This window comes from Fusarium poae, assembly GCF_019609905.1.
Source record: "Fusarium poae strain DAOMC 252244 chromosome Unknown contig_1, whole genome shotgun sequence".
Lineage (NCBI taxonomy): Eukaryota > Fungi > Ascomycota > Sordariomycetes > Hypocreales > Nectriaceae > Fusarium > Fusarium poae.
The window spans coordinates 1,534,713-1,550,249 of record NW_025408659.1 but is presented as its reverse complement, the minus strand read 5'-3'; the positions used below and the strand labels follow the sequence as shown (position 1 = coordinate 1,550,249).

The 15,537-nt window shown below is 48.4% G+C and overlaps 5 protein-coding genes across 5 annotated transcripts; 2 read left to right on the top strand and 3 right to left on the bottom strand.

Annotated features, from left to right (window-relative positions):
- Positions 1 to 194: 194 nt before the first annotated feature.
- Positions 195 to 1,558, bottom strand: FPOAC1_013216 (uncharacterized protein; the record flags this gene model as incomplete). Its single annotated transcript, XM_044857557.1, has 2 exons — positions 195 to 1,041; positions 1,524 to 1,558. The coding sequence occupies 2 exons, from the start codon at positions 1,556 to 1,558 to the stop codon at positions 195 to 197; spliced, it is 882 nt and encodes a 293-aa protein (XP_044701740.1).
- A 1,040-nt stretch (positions 1,559 to 2,598) lies between these two features.
- FPOAC1_013215 (uncharacterized protein) lies at positions 2,599 to 2,906 on the top strand (the record flags this gene model as incomplete). Its single annotated transcript, XM_044857556.1, has 2 exons — positions 2,599 to 2,860; positions 2,902 to 2,906. 2 exons carry the CDS (start codon positions 2,599 to 2,601, stop codon positions 2,904 to 2,906), a joined length of 267 nt encoding a protein of 88 aa, XP_044701739.1.
- Positions 2,907 to 4,536: 1,630 nt separating this feature from the next.
- Positions 4,537 to 5,253, bottom strand: FPOAC1_013214 (uncharacterized protein; the record flags this gene model as incomplete). The annotated part of the gene is made up of 3 exons (XM_044857555.1): positions 4,537 to 4,767; positions 4,822 to 4,985; positions 5,064 to 5,253. The coding sequence occupies 3 exons, from the start codon at positions 5,251 to 5,253 to the stop codon at positions 4,537 to 4,539; spliced, it is 585 nt and encodes a 194-aa protein (XP_044701738.1).
- A 357-nt stretch (positions 5,254 to 5,610) lies between these two features.
- On the top strand, positions 5,611 to 6,051 carry FPOAC1_013213 (uncharacterized protein; the record flags this gene model as incomplete). The annotated part of the gene is made up of 2 exons (XM_044857554.1): positions 5,611 to 5,992; positions 6,047 to 6,051. 2 exons carry the CDS (start codon positions 5,611 to 5,613, stop codon positions 6,049 to 6,051), a joined length of 387 nt encoding a protein of 128 aa, XP_044701737.1.
- Positions 6,052 to 9,918: 3,867 nt separating this feature from the next.
- On the bottom strand, positions 9,919 to 11,892 carry FPOAC1_013212 (uncharacterized protein; the record flags this gene model as incomplete). The annotated part of the gene is made up of 1 exon (XM_044857553.1): positions 9,919 to 11,892. One exon carries the CDS (start codon positions 11,890 to 11,892, stop codon positions 9,919 to 9,921), a length of 1,974 nt encoding a protein of 657 aa, XP_044701736.1.
- Between the last annotated feature and the right edge of the window lie 3,645 nt (positions 11,893 to 15,537).

Sequence of the window (15,537 nt, the reverse complement as noted above, 5' to 3'; positions counted from 1 at the left end):
CGTGGAAGCATGGAGAGCTGGAAATACGTTTGGGTAGCTGTGTTTTCATCGGGGAAGATATGCAGTTCTTATACGGGGTGACCCATGGCTAGATTGGGTTATACTGCGAATGAGTAATGAGAGGGGTCCGATATAGGGTGTTGCTGTCTTGATTTCGATTATTCCCGCAATGAAACAAGGACTGAGGGTCGATGTTATATAACTGTCTTCTCAAAATTGAAATTCCATGTCGTCTTCTTGTTCCCTTGAGCATCCGAAGAACCCTTGATGCCCACGTGCTGCAAGAGACTTGGCACGATAGCATACTTCTTCAAGGCCCGGTCATCGGCGAACTTCTCGATAAGAGAGTCACCTGCAATTTGGTTCGGAGCTCCATGTAGTGCATTTTCCAAATCAAGGAGATGATGCTTTGGTATTACAAGACCTTGTGCACAGCAGCCATAGTTGGGCATTTCCCGGATGCCCTCTTTGTATGGATCGACAGTTAGTCTACCAGCCAGGAAGTAGAGTGTCGTAAAACAAATTACCCAGAAGGTCAGGTGTAGTACATCATGGCTATGAGCCATAAAATAGGAGATATTAGACCTTCTACGTATGTCCACTGCAATAACGACAACAATGTATAGGCAGAGTACTGTAGCGTAGAAACATAACGAACGGACAAGATATTTGGGCCATTCTTCTGAGTTCCAGCCCAGGTATGTTTCTGAGTAGAAGAGTCGGAGGTAAAGCCACTTTCCCGTGGTATCAATCCGTTCAAGGTATGTCAAGCCGTCTAGTAGCCGACTGGCCCAGTGACGAGCAGCGATGACATCGTCTTCCATAAGGGCGAAGTACCCTGCTCCTGTTGTACGGCAATCTTCCATCAGGGTCGCGTAATCACGGTGTACACGGTCGTTTCTCGATAGCGTCTCACCCCCGTTCGGCTTGATGGGTTGCACGTAGCGATATACATCGGGCACTACCGGAGATGAAGCATTGCCATACAAGAGAATCTCATCAGCTAGTTGATGAAGCCACCTTTGACCAAATGCTGGATGACTTGACGGGTCATCGTCAGCTAGCAAGACGACAATGCGAAGGGCGTTTCTTTCCCTAGTGTCTAGGCCCTCCGTCAGGGACGCTAGAGTTCTCGGCAGGAAATGATGTCTCCCTCGCTTGACACTAGGAATTCCGACACATATTCTCTTGTCTTGAGCTCGTGTGTCAAAATCATTGTTTATCTTAAAATCGATGGGAGCTTGGTCGATGATATGGAGGAGATGGTCGGCTTCCTTTACTCTTAGGTCCGTGTAACGAGTTTGGTAAGCTTTTTGGGAATTGTAGAAAAAGGAAGATGGATCGTAGTAGGTATAAAGTCTACAAATCTGGAACAGAGATAACCAAATGGTAGCCAAAAGGGCGTACAAAATAAGGACTCGGGTGCGTCCCAAAAGCATGATTGGTAGCCCTGTATTCTCTCAATATCCAGCATAGTTTTTCTGGATGGTGTTGTGGCCATCTAGTCTTATACCTGGACATACAAAGAGTACTTGAATGCAGGAATTTGGCTGGCCATGGGTTGATCTGTCGATTAGTATCTAGCGTCGGCCGCCGCGTGGGTTCTGACTGAACGAGATCAACAGCTCGGGGACCATTTTGAGGCTTGGCAGGCTGACGAGTCTTTACAAATACGAGCATTCTGAACTCGTTACCGCCATTCTCCAATCAATGGCCCTATTGCGCTCAAGATACAATCGTCACGCTTCGTCAACTGTCGAGGGTTCGTGTAGTATGGGATTTTGATGCCAAAGGACACTATGTGTATACTTTGACCTTGATAAGAATATCCATGTCCGTGACATCAATTCTCAAAGCATTGAGACTAGGCGACATGTTCTAGAATAATACTGTATCACCTTCCCATATTTAACCTTCCCTATGCAATGGCTTTGGGGGGAATGACTTACAGTCCTATGACCCAACCAGGATACAGAAGCATAAACCCCTTCCAGCAGCATTGTGCAGTCACTACAAACTCCTCATCGGTATTCTCAATTTCCAGGTGTTCGAATGAATTTGGGGAAACAGCCAGTTACGTATCGAAAATCATGAATTTAGAAAGGATACCATTGTCACGATTGTCTGAGCCAATCTGATGGTGGATACGTCAATCCTACCTAAACGTGGTTTGCTGCAATTCTTGGAAGGATGAGGCTGTGAAGCTGCCGGCTTGGTTGTCTTTGCGGCAGACATGGCTATATGAATATTCAAATAAGGCCTTATATGAATATGCATGAATATATTCATATTTATATCCATATAATATATGAATATAATATGTACTTGCGTATCCATATTCATGCATATTCATATAATATAGTGGGTCGTGATTGGCTCAAATTTGATCTCATCTCTGTGAGAGATGATAGCTACTAGTCACATCCGAGGAATGGCACGAGGGCGCGTTTGCCGCCGCCCAGTAGTCTCTGGAAGGAAGAGTACAACCACGATGTCGAGATACAACTCTCAGAGCAATCCTTGGCTGCGCCTACTTTCTTAAAGCGAAAGAAGGATACGATGCTCTCAAAGATGCGCTTAGAACTGTGAAATATGACAATGGCGAGAGCACGGGGCAAGGATGATTTCGATAGTTTTATCTCCAAGGCTCCTATCGCACTTGCAGAGGGTACTACGCCCCTTCAATGGTGGTGTAGTGAGGACGTTCGTATAGCGTACCCACGGCTTAGCCGTATGGCTATCGATATCGTGTCTGTACCAGTAGAATCAGCAGAGCCAGAGCGGACCTTTTCGGGGGCCAGGCGCACAGCTAGATGGGATATGCTACGATTGCTGATTGAGAGCATTGAGAAGATTGAGTGTATCGGCAATTAGCTGCGTGAGAGACATATTAGACCGTAGGCTGAGGGGAGGATAGGCCTCCCATGTGATCCAGAGGCTATAGGGGGTGATATTTAATAATGTACAGGTCAAACGGGGGCGATTGAGAAGTTTTCGGGCTATATAGCTACATGAATCGGTTCCTCTCACTTCACTGTAGTAGCTTGGCATCACGTGAGCCCTTATATGAATATGCATGAATATGTTATATGAATATGTGTTCTGCAAGATAAGTTGAATATAATATGAATATGAGAAAATCAGCGTGAATATTCATATAGCCATGTATGCTTTGCGGCACTTGTGTTTCATCTTCATCATTAGCTTGAAGTATGAAAATGTTGCCACGTACGTCCGAGTTTGAGCAAGGATTTCCGTATTTCCAAAAGCTACAAATTCAGCTTATTGTTATCTACCCTGCTAGTCTAGCTATGATATCACTTGTTTCCAGGTTACTGCGCCATATAAGGCTATCGCGGTATAGTACTTATAACATTAAGAAAATAAGTATAATATTTAGAGTATACCAGCCTTGTCACAGATCTATATTTAGACACAGGTTCGTATTCCTTGTTTTTGAAATCCAATCAGTACTAAATGCCAAACAAGTAGAAGCACGTTTCCATAGGTCCTGTACTAAAACCTTTCTGGTCATATACTAACTACTCAATAGAGCTCTCTGATTATGAAATAGCTGCATTAATAAATTCCAACCAGTTCGCTGTTGAGCGAGTCAGTCGATTTGTTATCTTACCCATGGCAGAGTGTAATGTTTGAAACCTCTTTCAGTGCATCGCTACATGGCTAATGGACCAACCCTGTTAATATGAATTGGGGCAGAAATGGCTTTGCTACCTTGCAAGGTTATACGAATGAACAGACTGTCGATCGCGTGGCTGTGCTGGGATTTGCTCGTTCGATTGGTGCAAGAAGCGGCCGACTCGGTTAAGACGGCTCAGCCTTCCAGATAAAACGCGAAGGTAAATTTAACTCGGAACATGTAGGAAGAGAAGAGCAAAACAAACAGGGCTGTATAGAGTACCATCATCTTGCTTTTGTCTTGGCCAGTAAATATTACTAAGCCCCGAACTGCCGATTGTCATTTTTGAACTGCACATCAGTTAATCACTCGCCTCTCAATTTACCTACTTAACAACTATTTCCAATAGCCGCACAAGCCACGTATCTATTCGATATTCAACACTCAAAAAACCGCTGTATTAAGACATGTCTTTGGTTGTGTGCAATTGAGGGTGGATCTAGCTCTTGAATCTATTTAGAAAAACTACTCCGTAAAATCTAAGCATATGGGCCATAGCGAAGATCTACGGAGTCCAATTGGACAATCCAACGACGACGCAATGGATCTGCTGCACGACACATTAGATTATATTGTCATCTGGGCACTCACTTGCGGGTCTGACTAACTAATTATTTCATAGGATCTATCAGTGAATGTAAGTTCAGATGTCATAACAATAAGAAGAAAGAAGGGCGCTTTCAAACACGAAGCATCCATATCGGCCTGTCCACCAACAAGGTTGGCAACAGCTTGGATGAGGGCATCCACAGCCACACCTGTAGCAACAGCAGAGGTAGCCACGTCCGCAGCCGCTGCTACAGTCGCGATAATAGTCCCAGCCATCACCACAATATTTACCCCAGTTGTTGTAGCAGCCACCAGACTTTGACCTTTGTGGAGGGCACAAAATCTCCATCCAGACTGAAAGAACCGACGGTTTCGCGAGAGCCAATCTTGGTGATTTTATGCACTGCGTTGTTGGCTAAGACATGGGCATCAAAATTGCCGCTGTCTTTGTCTTGGGCGACGATCAAATTTTCAACGGTATCGTCGAGAGAGGACTCGGGGATGTCGAATTCCTCAGTCTAACTATCGGAATCCTTGCCATGCTTGATAGTCTTGATAGTCCCATCAGTTACCTGGTAAAGAACCAAGTTCATGCTAGGAAGACCTGCAACAGTGACATGACCTTCATTATGGACAGAAATATCACTGTTAAGGCCATCCAGCTCGGGTTCATCCCACTCTTCAGGGTCCTCATCAAATTCACTGATCCCGATAAAGCCGGCGTCATTGATGTATACTACATATGTTTTTTTGTCACATTTTAGAATGGTTCAGATTCTAGTTTCGTCAGACGAGTACTCAGCCTGTCTTGAACTATAATCTGCAGTTGAGCAGTTCCTTAATCCAACGGTAACCATTCGTTGGTCCTTGCGTTCGTCGCCATCGTAGACCTTCGCGACAAGACGACGGCCGTAAACCTCAAGAAAAGTAATGTCACCTTTGTCAAGAACGTTGTGGCTCGCAAAGCGAAGGGCACGAGCGATCGTTCTGGATTCGCCCCTCATGGTGAAAGAATAAGATGCAAAAACGCAGTGATGTGAGTGTTATAACAGAGCAAAGACTTGGGAAAACGACTTGATCTTCTATCTTGGAGTCTAAGTTTTTGAGAACTGCCTTATAATTTATGTTTCCAGAGGATCTATGCAGGCCTCAGGGTATTAGAAAAATTAACCACTGGAAGCATAAGAGACGAAATTAGTAGGCCACTTTATGCTCCTTAGACTATAGCTCTTAGACTATTTATTTTTATAACCTTAGACTTAGGAGGTCATACAGGGTAGCTTCAGTACCACTTTTATTAAATACCCCGCATAATATTCCGCCTCAATCAATCGCGTCTGTCTTCCAACGACAACAACATCATGTCTAATGCCTCGACAACCCCCCGCATGCGCTCCTACGGATGGAATTTTCATCTCGTAGCGACATCAAAATCGTGTCACTTTGCTGGGCTATACCAAGACCCCGACAATGGATTCCTGACATTTCGCGACCTTGTGGACGAGCTGCGTTTGTGTTTTGAAGATGATGGTAATTGGGACGGCGTCGCTTTTGGACTGGATAATAAGAGTCGCCATAACGCGAACAACTTCCCACTTTTTATTACCAAAGCGAAGTTGGATACTGTGATTCCGAGCTTGCCTTCCCCTGATCCGCAGGAACGCGCTATTGTCAGATACCATATCGTGCGCCATACGGAATGCCAGCTTGACGAAAATTCCCCATTAAGAGCTCACCTCGAAGGTACGGTACCTACCATGTTCTTTACCTCATCCTCAATTTCCACTGATGAACAAGTTTAGCTTCTTGCGCAAGCCACATCTCTCGCCCGACCCGCCGTTACGACCCTCGCTACCAGGCAGGGACATCTTACGAATCTATCGAATCGAACGCCAAGCCTTGGCGTTCGAATCGAATGTGACCCCCGTTGATTCGAATCGAATCGAATGTGCCTCCCGTAGATTCGCATCGAATCGAACGCCAAGAAATTCTTGTCCTGTAGATTCGCATCGAATCGAATGTGTCCTCCGTAGATTCGATATCTATCGAATGCCAAGATTCGATCGAATTCGATTCGAACCCGATCGAACGTAGACCTAATCCCGGCGGAGACCGAAACACCAATAGGACCTAGGGCCAAATGGATCGTTGTCATCATCATCAGGCATTCATGACTTCATACCCCGACGTACGAAGGGTAAGAGATGCAGAGGGGTTTTAGAGAACATCACAGCTGTAGATGAGGCGTCGCAGAACATTTTCAATTGTGCAAGACAGGTAATAGGCAGATTAAATGTCACTCGTCCCCTTCAGCGACGCAAGTGCGTCAACCCATTGATCATCACTGAGGCTAACCAGCGGCAGTGAAGGCGTGTAGATTCCAGCTTTACTCCACGATCGAATGCACTGAGCCATCGCTACTATCTCCCTCCTCAGCCGGCTTCTCAATGGTGCCGTCATACGCCCTGCACTGCTAAACGTCCTCTCGCTCTCCGCAGACGACGATGGGATGGTGAGCATATCAATCGCCATCAGAGACAGCCGCGGGTACCGATTCCTGTTGATTTTCCACCAGTCAATCGGTCTACTCCTGTAGTGGTGACTGTTGACAACATCCTCAGCACAGTACCGAGCATATTCGTCATCAGCAGTCGCTCCCGCTGTCGTGTGTTTCGTCTTCCGGGTGCTCTTGCGGCCACTGGACGCTGCCAAGGACGAACCCTGGGCGCATGGCGGCCCAGCTACACTCCTAGCAAGTCTCCGCTCAATGTAATCCATTGAGGCCTCGTCAGACGTAGCGAAGACTTCGCAGTCAACATCGCGTTCCCTGTAACTCTCCCAGATCTCTCTGAGCTTGGCTTCGTACTCTAATCGCCAACTCTTAGCCTTACGAAAAGGCACTCGAGACCACAGTTGATCGAGAAGGCGCCACTTCTTCGCCGGGTTGAAGACAACAGAGAGAATAATGACCTCGCGCACCATGTCCGACTACCCACGCGAAGACGCCTCTTGGCTCAATCACTGGTGCTCGACGGTTCTCCAGGTGCTATATACACCTGCGTTAGCAACCAATGAAATCGAAGGTCTTGTCACTCAAGTTGGCAGACTCTGACAGCCCAGTCTGGTATGGTCCCTGGTCATCTGGTTTCAAAGTGCCCCTATTGGCTCATGTCGTCGTGCACAGACCACCGAGGCACACAACTGGAACTTTCCTTCCGCGCTGGCCCGTCTCGTTCCATCCTGGCGTCGCCTCTGAATGGGCTCTTGAGCTCGTTTGAGCTGGCCGGAGCTCGTCGTGTTGCCACGTGAGGTGTAGCGGTGAGGGCGTAATTTTAATGCTGTAAGTGGTCGCAGCTGCGGGAGGATTATGAAGTCGCTAGTACATCCACCTAGGGGCTGGCTGGGTTTGGCCGCAAGTTCCTGTGACCAAAGCGGGGAATAACTATGTTGGGTCTGGACAGTTAGTCGACCAATACAGGTTGAAGGTGCAACAGACATGTGAGACTTCAAGGTCGAAATGGTCTTCTGAGCGTGAGAACACTGACGCCGATAGAAAGCTCTTGAGGGAGATGTCTAAATGGAGCAGTTTTTGTTTGCATTACTTCCAATCTACAGAAAACCAGCATGTGTTTAGATGGATGTTCATGGGGGAGTAATTGCAAGACGGGCCTACCCTATACCAATGTGCTAGAAAGATACCAGGGTACTCACGTATTCTTCCACAGCTACGCAAGTAACCCCTAAACAGCATTTCATGGCCACGAGGATTCGCTTTTCAACCTCGCCCACGCTTGACATAGTCCTCGTGGAAATTGGGAAATGGTCCCATTCAATAAATTACTTTTGATATTTTAGAAAGTAGTCGTTTGTGGGTTGCGGCCAAGCATGATTACTGCAGTTGCACGATACCTATTCTGACCTGTAAATCTCGGGGGTTTAGATGTACCGGTATACACTAACACATCTTAGCACCTACACGGACCCTGGGCCTTCAAGACGACAAATCACGCTCGGTCGCGTCAGGTACCGCCAGGGGCCGGTTGACGGGTTCAAGAAGTGACGCTAAAACGAGCCGCGTCACTCGTTCGACCGAATCGATCGATTTTCGATCGAACGCTTGGGCCCGTTCGATTCGATAGCGAATAAAATGTGCCGTGTTTGATTCGTATGTCGAATGAGAAACACCACATTCGATTCGCATCGAATCGAACGCCAAGAGATTCGATTCGATATTCGTAAGACTTGGCATCGAATGAATCTATCGATTCGATTCCCGTTCGTAAGATGTCCATCCCTGCTGGACGCTGCCTTTCGCTGCTTTGACTATGACCTCGACGTCAACGTATCACTTTTTGTGTACCTTCTGCGGTCCATGACTTGTTTATCTCATATATAGTAACCGCTATCCTGAATACTGTACGCAAAATCGGACGGCAAAACGAACAAGCTCGCGCCTTGACTGATAACATCGACAATGGCTTAACCTCTCAACTTTTTCTGAACGAGGAAGATCATGCTCGGTCAGAATATCAGCCTGATACGCAATTCTAGCATAACAACGCACAATATCCTGATGTAGTAGTTGAGGTTTCCACTGACGTAAAACGTTAAGGAGTTGCGAAGGATCGCCAAAAGATACGTTTACTTTACAGATGGGCAGATCAAAGTGGTCTTTTTGCTTTGATCTCAACCAAGACAGAGTCCACTATTTCTGTCTGGAAGCCCAGGCTCACCCCAAAGCAAGACGGCACAGGGGACATTATAGAGATTGAGCAAGTTATTCAACAACAGGTTTGTTCGTATTCTTTTCAGAGTATCCAGAAGAAACAAACTTAGCGACTTATCTCTTCCGAGACGCCAACCAAAAAAGCCCGTCGATAGAACATCGAATCTGCAACTTCACGAGTTGGCCCCCGACCATTCATGTCAAGGCAATCCCAGCATCTGCCCCTTAATTTCATACCACGACATGTTCAGCATGTTAACCAAAGCCGAATGGCGAAGGCTCTTGCGCGAACGCAAATATATACGAGACTTCCCGCCCCGCGTCGTTGAGAAGCGGCGCTATTTAGATATCCTCTAGTAGAGCTTGGAAGATCGGATCGCCGAGGAGGATGAAAAGAGATTATTCAACGAAGCAAATAAGGCGACCGAGAAGGAAGAAGATGATGATGAAGTTTATAAGCCCACGCAAGAAATTTGATAGTTCTATTTTTTGCACCTCGTAAGAAGCGTGGTCAAAGGTGTAGCCGTTTACCACGATCGTCGCGGACCGATTGGAGCAAAAAGCGTCGATCCACTTCACCAATCCCTTGGGGATGCCTCTGGCTTCTAGTCTCTGCAGTAATCGATCTTTGAACACCCCGTTGTACGCTCCCTTTACGTCAAAGCTTATCAGGCTGAGCACCTTCCGGTTGCGCCACGCTTTGTAGATGTGCTCTTGGAGGAGCAGGAGTGCCTGCTCGGCCGATCGTTTTATACTGGTGTGTTAGGGTTAGGTTTTCAGTATTTTAGGTACTATTATGTCTCATCCATTACATATATAATCGGCTCCCTATCACACATGTGATCCCGACTCCCTGTTACATATATAATCCAAGCTCCCTATCATATATGTGATAAATCCCATTCCTATTAAATATATAAATCCCTGCCTAATATCTCAATCCCTATTCATTATAATCCTCATATTCTTCTCCACTTCCGCTCCTATTATTATTACTATCGCTATCACTATTGTTACCCTCCTTATAATATTGCTGGAGAGACTGTTGACGAACCAATGTAATCTCAGCATCAATATCGCCTCCTGCCACATTACCTAATTCCTCTACAAACCCACTGAGAGACATATGAATACCGAGCAGTTGTGGAATAGACGTTTTTCGCAAGCTATATAGATGACCGTATGTAGCCATCTGAACACCAGGGACTCTTAGATCCCGTGAAAGATCTTGTATGTTATTATCACCTGGAATACGTGACTTCAGGACAGGCTGAACGATATGCGTATATGATGCCTTACAGATCTCAAGGAGGTCAGGGAGCTCGTCTGCCACGGCGAGCGCCATAGCGCGGAACTTGTCCTCTTTCTTGATGCCATGGGTTGGATGAAGCTTATTATAGCATGTAAAGAGGCTCCTTGAGACAAAGACATAAATGCCATCGCCAAAGACGTCTGCCATAACTGTCAGTGGTCGCCAGGCATAGATCTTCTTGGCCAAGATGCCGTCGGGAAGACCGAGCTGTCTACTGAGATACTTGGCTATCCTTATTGAGAGTGCCCCTGTGTTGGCGCCCAGTCCGTTCTTGGCGAGGAAATCCTCAATCTCTCTTTCCGACCCTATAGCGGCCTGACTCGACCAATAATCCCATTCACGGACAAGTGACACCTTCATATCAGCAAGTCTAATGTCGTCAACCGTCGACATGTTAGGGCTGTCGTGCTGAACGGCCTGAGCCCAACGTAAGGTGAAGCTGGATAGCATCTCTGGGCCACTCTTGCGGATCTCATCTGCTACCCGACCTGCGTTCCGGCTGAGGTCGGCGAGGTGTTGTCGCGGATGGTGGCCATAGAGATGCGTCAGTGTATCAGCGAGTCGTTTCTGGCCTTTACCGCCGAATACCTCATGTAAGACGGCCATGCCTATGACGCAGATGTCATGCGATGACAGCTTGCCGCCAAAGTCTCTTCTCTGCAGCCTTCGGGCAACAGCTAGGCTATCAAAAGCGTCATCTCCCTCCTCTCCGTGCTTCTTATGTCTACTCTTGGCTCGCAAGGCCTCCACCAGGGTGGCTGGCTTTTTATCCCCGCTGAGTCCCTGCTTCTGTGTTCGCCCACCGGCGCCCAGCCGTACCACGATGGGTTCGTCGCCGCCCGTCCGAGGGGTCTGTGTGAGAGCTCGATTGGCAGATGACCGCGAAGGGATACCACCATCTTCTTTATTGTCTTGATGATTGTTCGACACTTGGGTGGATGCCTGGACGAGCTGGGTGCCTCTCCTCGAGAGCAAACCTGGTGTGGGAGAGACGAGTGGCTTCTTCATACGGCTTGCATCACGTTGGCTATCTGTCTCCGAGTCGTCTTCTTCGTCATTGGTCTGGATGCATTGCTTGGCAAGCTCGTGGACTAGATGCTCTGGTATGCCTTTTTTCACGAGGGATGCATGCCACTGGCCGACAAACTTCTTCAGCTTCCTCTCATATTTGGAGAGGGTATCAGGCAAATGATCGTGGTACTGTTCAGCCGGTGCTTCGGATGATGATAATGTATTTCGCGTTGACAAGCCAGCAGTGTCTGTACTTGGGATGGTGTGAAAGGTAGAATCTGGGATAAGGCTGGATGATGGTAGACTCCTGTGCGCGTCGGCGTCAGGATTCTGCCTAGAGCTGAGTTCCTTCCGTGGGAGAGGCTGGCTCGACCTGGCCCCAGACGCGTCAGGGTCATCATCGGCAGTAAATAGGCCCATGCCTGAGAACTCTTGCAAACCCTTGTCGTGGCTGGGGCTGTTATCTAGAGTGTGACGCGCGGGCAATCCGAGCCTTCCGAGTCGAGGTCCAGACGTGCTGGGAGAGTCACCGGCATAATCAGGCAAGCGGACGCGCTTAGCCGAATCTGCGGCAGTAGCAGAAGCTGTGCCCATCTTCCTTTTTCTGACTGTTGAAGTCATACTGCTGGTCTGTTCCTTCATAATGATGACTTGTCTCTATGGCCTCCTCTTTCCTTCTACTGTAGAAAAGGAGGGAGGGATGGAAGAGAGTTTATGATGAAGAGTAAACATACTACGTTGTATATGTGAGTAATTTCCCAAGGCTACCGGGGTATGTTACATCACGGTCCCTACTTAAGCCACCCAGACTGGCCCCCCTGTTATTTATGCTTTTTTTGTTTTAGAAAAAGACGTTGATCTTTGATATATTGGGATAAACCCCCTAATCACATGTTTGAGAGAAAGTTTAATCTAGCAAGTATTAAGAGAAATTATTAAACGTAGCTTGATAAAATTAAGGGGGAATTTGAGGCCTGTATTTATGTTACTGGTGAGGTTACTCTATTACGAATTACCCTAGACTTAGACTATGATGTCTTTTCAAGAACGCCCTACTAATAACACATTACTACCGGTTATATAATAAGATCTAGATATTATTTTTCTATCAAGTAAATAAATAGTATTATTTACTATATACTAAGTATTTATATTATCATCGTTATTATGGCACCAGAGCGGCAGAAGATAAAGGGTAGATCAAATACACGATCCAGGCCCACAGGTCGTGGGCGAGTAGGTGTCTCGTCTTCCCGTTCATCTTCATCTAACGCCCGTACACCTATACCTCAGAATACTATCCTACGATACCTACAGTCAAGTTCGCCCAACCCTACAGCATCTAGAAGAAGAACATCGCCTGGAGCGGCAAGTTCTGACACGCTACGGTCAGACTTTTCCTCTGCTGCCAGCAACAACACATCTATCCACAGATCAGGCAATAGCAGCAGGACAGGTCCCGTTACAACAGGCTCTATCCTTCCCGAGTCGTCATCATCATCATTATCTCTAACCTCAGATATATCACCGCCAACAGATAACTCTCTAGGAAATGCCAGGTTACGACGAGGTAGAGAGGTGGATGCGCCGACCTCGTCTAGACCTCCAGTAAGACGACATTACAGCAGAAACGAATCTATACCAGGTACGTTCTTCCAGACGTGGATATTGATTGGCATGCTGATACTTACACAAAATCGATGTAATAGACTCGATGGACGACAACATGATAGACGCGGCTGCCCTAGATAGTAACGCGTTGCCAAGTAACCATGTACCGGTACATGGCTCTGATATACCGATGGATCAGACCGAGGAGGACAACAGGTCGTGGCATATACACTCAGCACCTCCATCGAGTCACGGGTCGTACCAGGGTCAGATACTCAGTCTCCAGACAATACTTCCAGGCCGCTAACCATCTGCCCCTAGACAGCATAATAAATAACCCGAACGATAACGATAACCTACGCGAACCTGCCATCGCCCGAAGCGATGATCCTCTACACGAGGTATATAACGAAGAACGAGCCGATCCTGTCACTGCGGAACTGCCAACCCGCCAGGAGGTTTACAATTGGGTTGAAGAGGAAGGCTTAGATGAAGGGGATAAGCTGGCTCGACGTATTGTCTATATCCTTACCGCCGGCCTGATATCATGCCCGGCGGATCAGCATAAGGAGCAGGACGCGTCACACCTCGCAACGTGCCGCCGCCATCTGCACCTGCGTGAGACGTGGGCTGGGTCTAGTGCAAGAGTCAGCGGGTTGTCCTTCGCAGAGAGAGAGGAACGGTCACGACAGTTCGGCCTGGACCGGACTGTTCGACCGCTTGACGCTTCAGTCACAGGTCTCCGTCGCGACCAGCTGCCACCAGCCAGCCGGCTCGAAGCCCAATTCGCAGGTTGGCACGACGACAAAGACTGGTCAGATGCCGAGGTCTGTCTTCACCGAGACGACATACCACATCGGAAGCTGGCCCCCGCTGTCCACGACATCGATAGTTTTCTACATGTCACGAAAGACCCGCGCAGCCTAAAAGGACCGCTCAATATATGCATCACGTCGCAGCCGAGACTCCTTCTCTCCAAGTCCATTCATATTCGCGTGCCTATACAGGTGGGAGAGAAGATCAAACAGGTCCCGATCTACCAGATCCCACATACCGTGCTCGCACATCAAAGGCCACGGACGGTCTATATGTTTTTCCCGCGGCTCTATGACGAGAAGCGTCAGAAGAAGGGCCCGGTACCTTTACGCGAGGAGCAGAATCGGCTATTCTTTGACGGCTTTATCCGGCCGAGTATCGAGAAGATTGGACCACACTTTGTGCACCACTTACCTGGAAGCTACGATTCTGTCCGGGCAGCATCACAGATCGCCAGGGAGTCGTCAGGCTCGGCGGCTATACGCGGAGCGGCCTTTGAGGTGCCGTATAGTGAGGAGAACCTCCCCAGGCTGTGGAGCGTTATGCAGGAGGCACTTGATCGGGCGGAGCGTGATATGGTAGCGGATGGGCTCCGACCTGGTAGCGACGGCAACGTAAGGGAGACAGAAGATGCCAGTAAGCTATGGCAATTTGGCGATGCCATCTTCCTCTGCAGTTACAAGGACACAAAGTTATGGCATCAGTCCTCCGGCAGTAGCATCGCGGGTGTGCTAGGAGACTTCCGCGCCCAATGCAACGTCGTCAGCCTCGAGCAGGAACCGGCCATGGGAAGTATTCACGGTGGTGGCCCTTCTTATAGTAGCAATAGGACAGAACCAACGTCATGGGGTCAAACTCAGCTTATCGATGTTGCGTCCGAGCTCCTGCCAACGAGAAGTGGGCATACTATTCTGGCTCGACGGTGCTGCCAGCACAACACCTTACGCTTTCTCTACGGCCAGTCTGGGGAGGCCCTACTCGGAAGGACAACCCCCAGGCGGCAGAGGATGAGGCTGATCACGACTGGGGTGTTGAGACCGGCAGTAGCCAGGAGGATGAGGAAGGTGGAGGTGAAAGAGGCTATGACAGAGACGACGGACAAGTTCGACGCGGAGTAGGGAGCGGGGAAGACCAGGCTGCAGAATATGATGGTTGGAAGCCTCCCCGGATCCCGCGCGCCACGACAACAGAGTACCCAGTACACATGCTACGAGACTCCATCTCTATTACTTCGGAACCCAGGAGAACTAGTCCTATCTTTAAGCACGGCGTCTCGTATATTCAATCCTACACCGTAGAGGAGGGGAACTTCAATGTGGCCGCCATCTGGGCTTTCTCACACCCCAACATCTTTAACCTCGCGCACAGCGATGAGGCCTGGGCAGCAGTAGCCCGGGAGGGAAATATCAAGGCTAGCCGCCAGGACGCGGAACGGGCACTATCACAGTCCATTCAACGTATGGCTAGTAACCTGAAGGATCCGTCACGGGGATACGGATGGCGGATTGAACTGCGCATCACGACAGCACTCGCGGCTCAGTTACGGCCGGCGGAAGAGGCCTGGTGGCAACTGACCAAGCGGACAAACCGGCTATCTGACGAGCCAGGCGCCGTGACTGTGACCCCGGACAGGAATGCTTTCTACGTGCTTGCGGCTGGCGACTTCAATGCATTCGTACGACAGAACATCGATAAGCATCGGCGGCTTATGGACTATATTATGTCATATTGGGCGCGAGACCCATCTACACCACAGTCAGCGGCATCGCTCTATGCTATCGTAACGCTTGCTCTCCGGCAATTCATCAACCA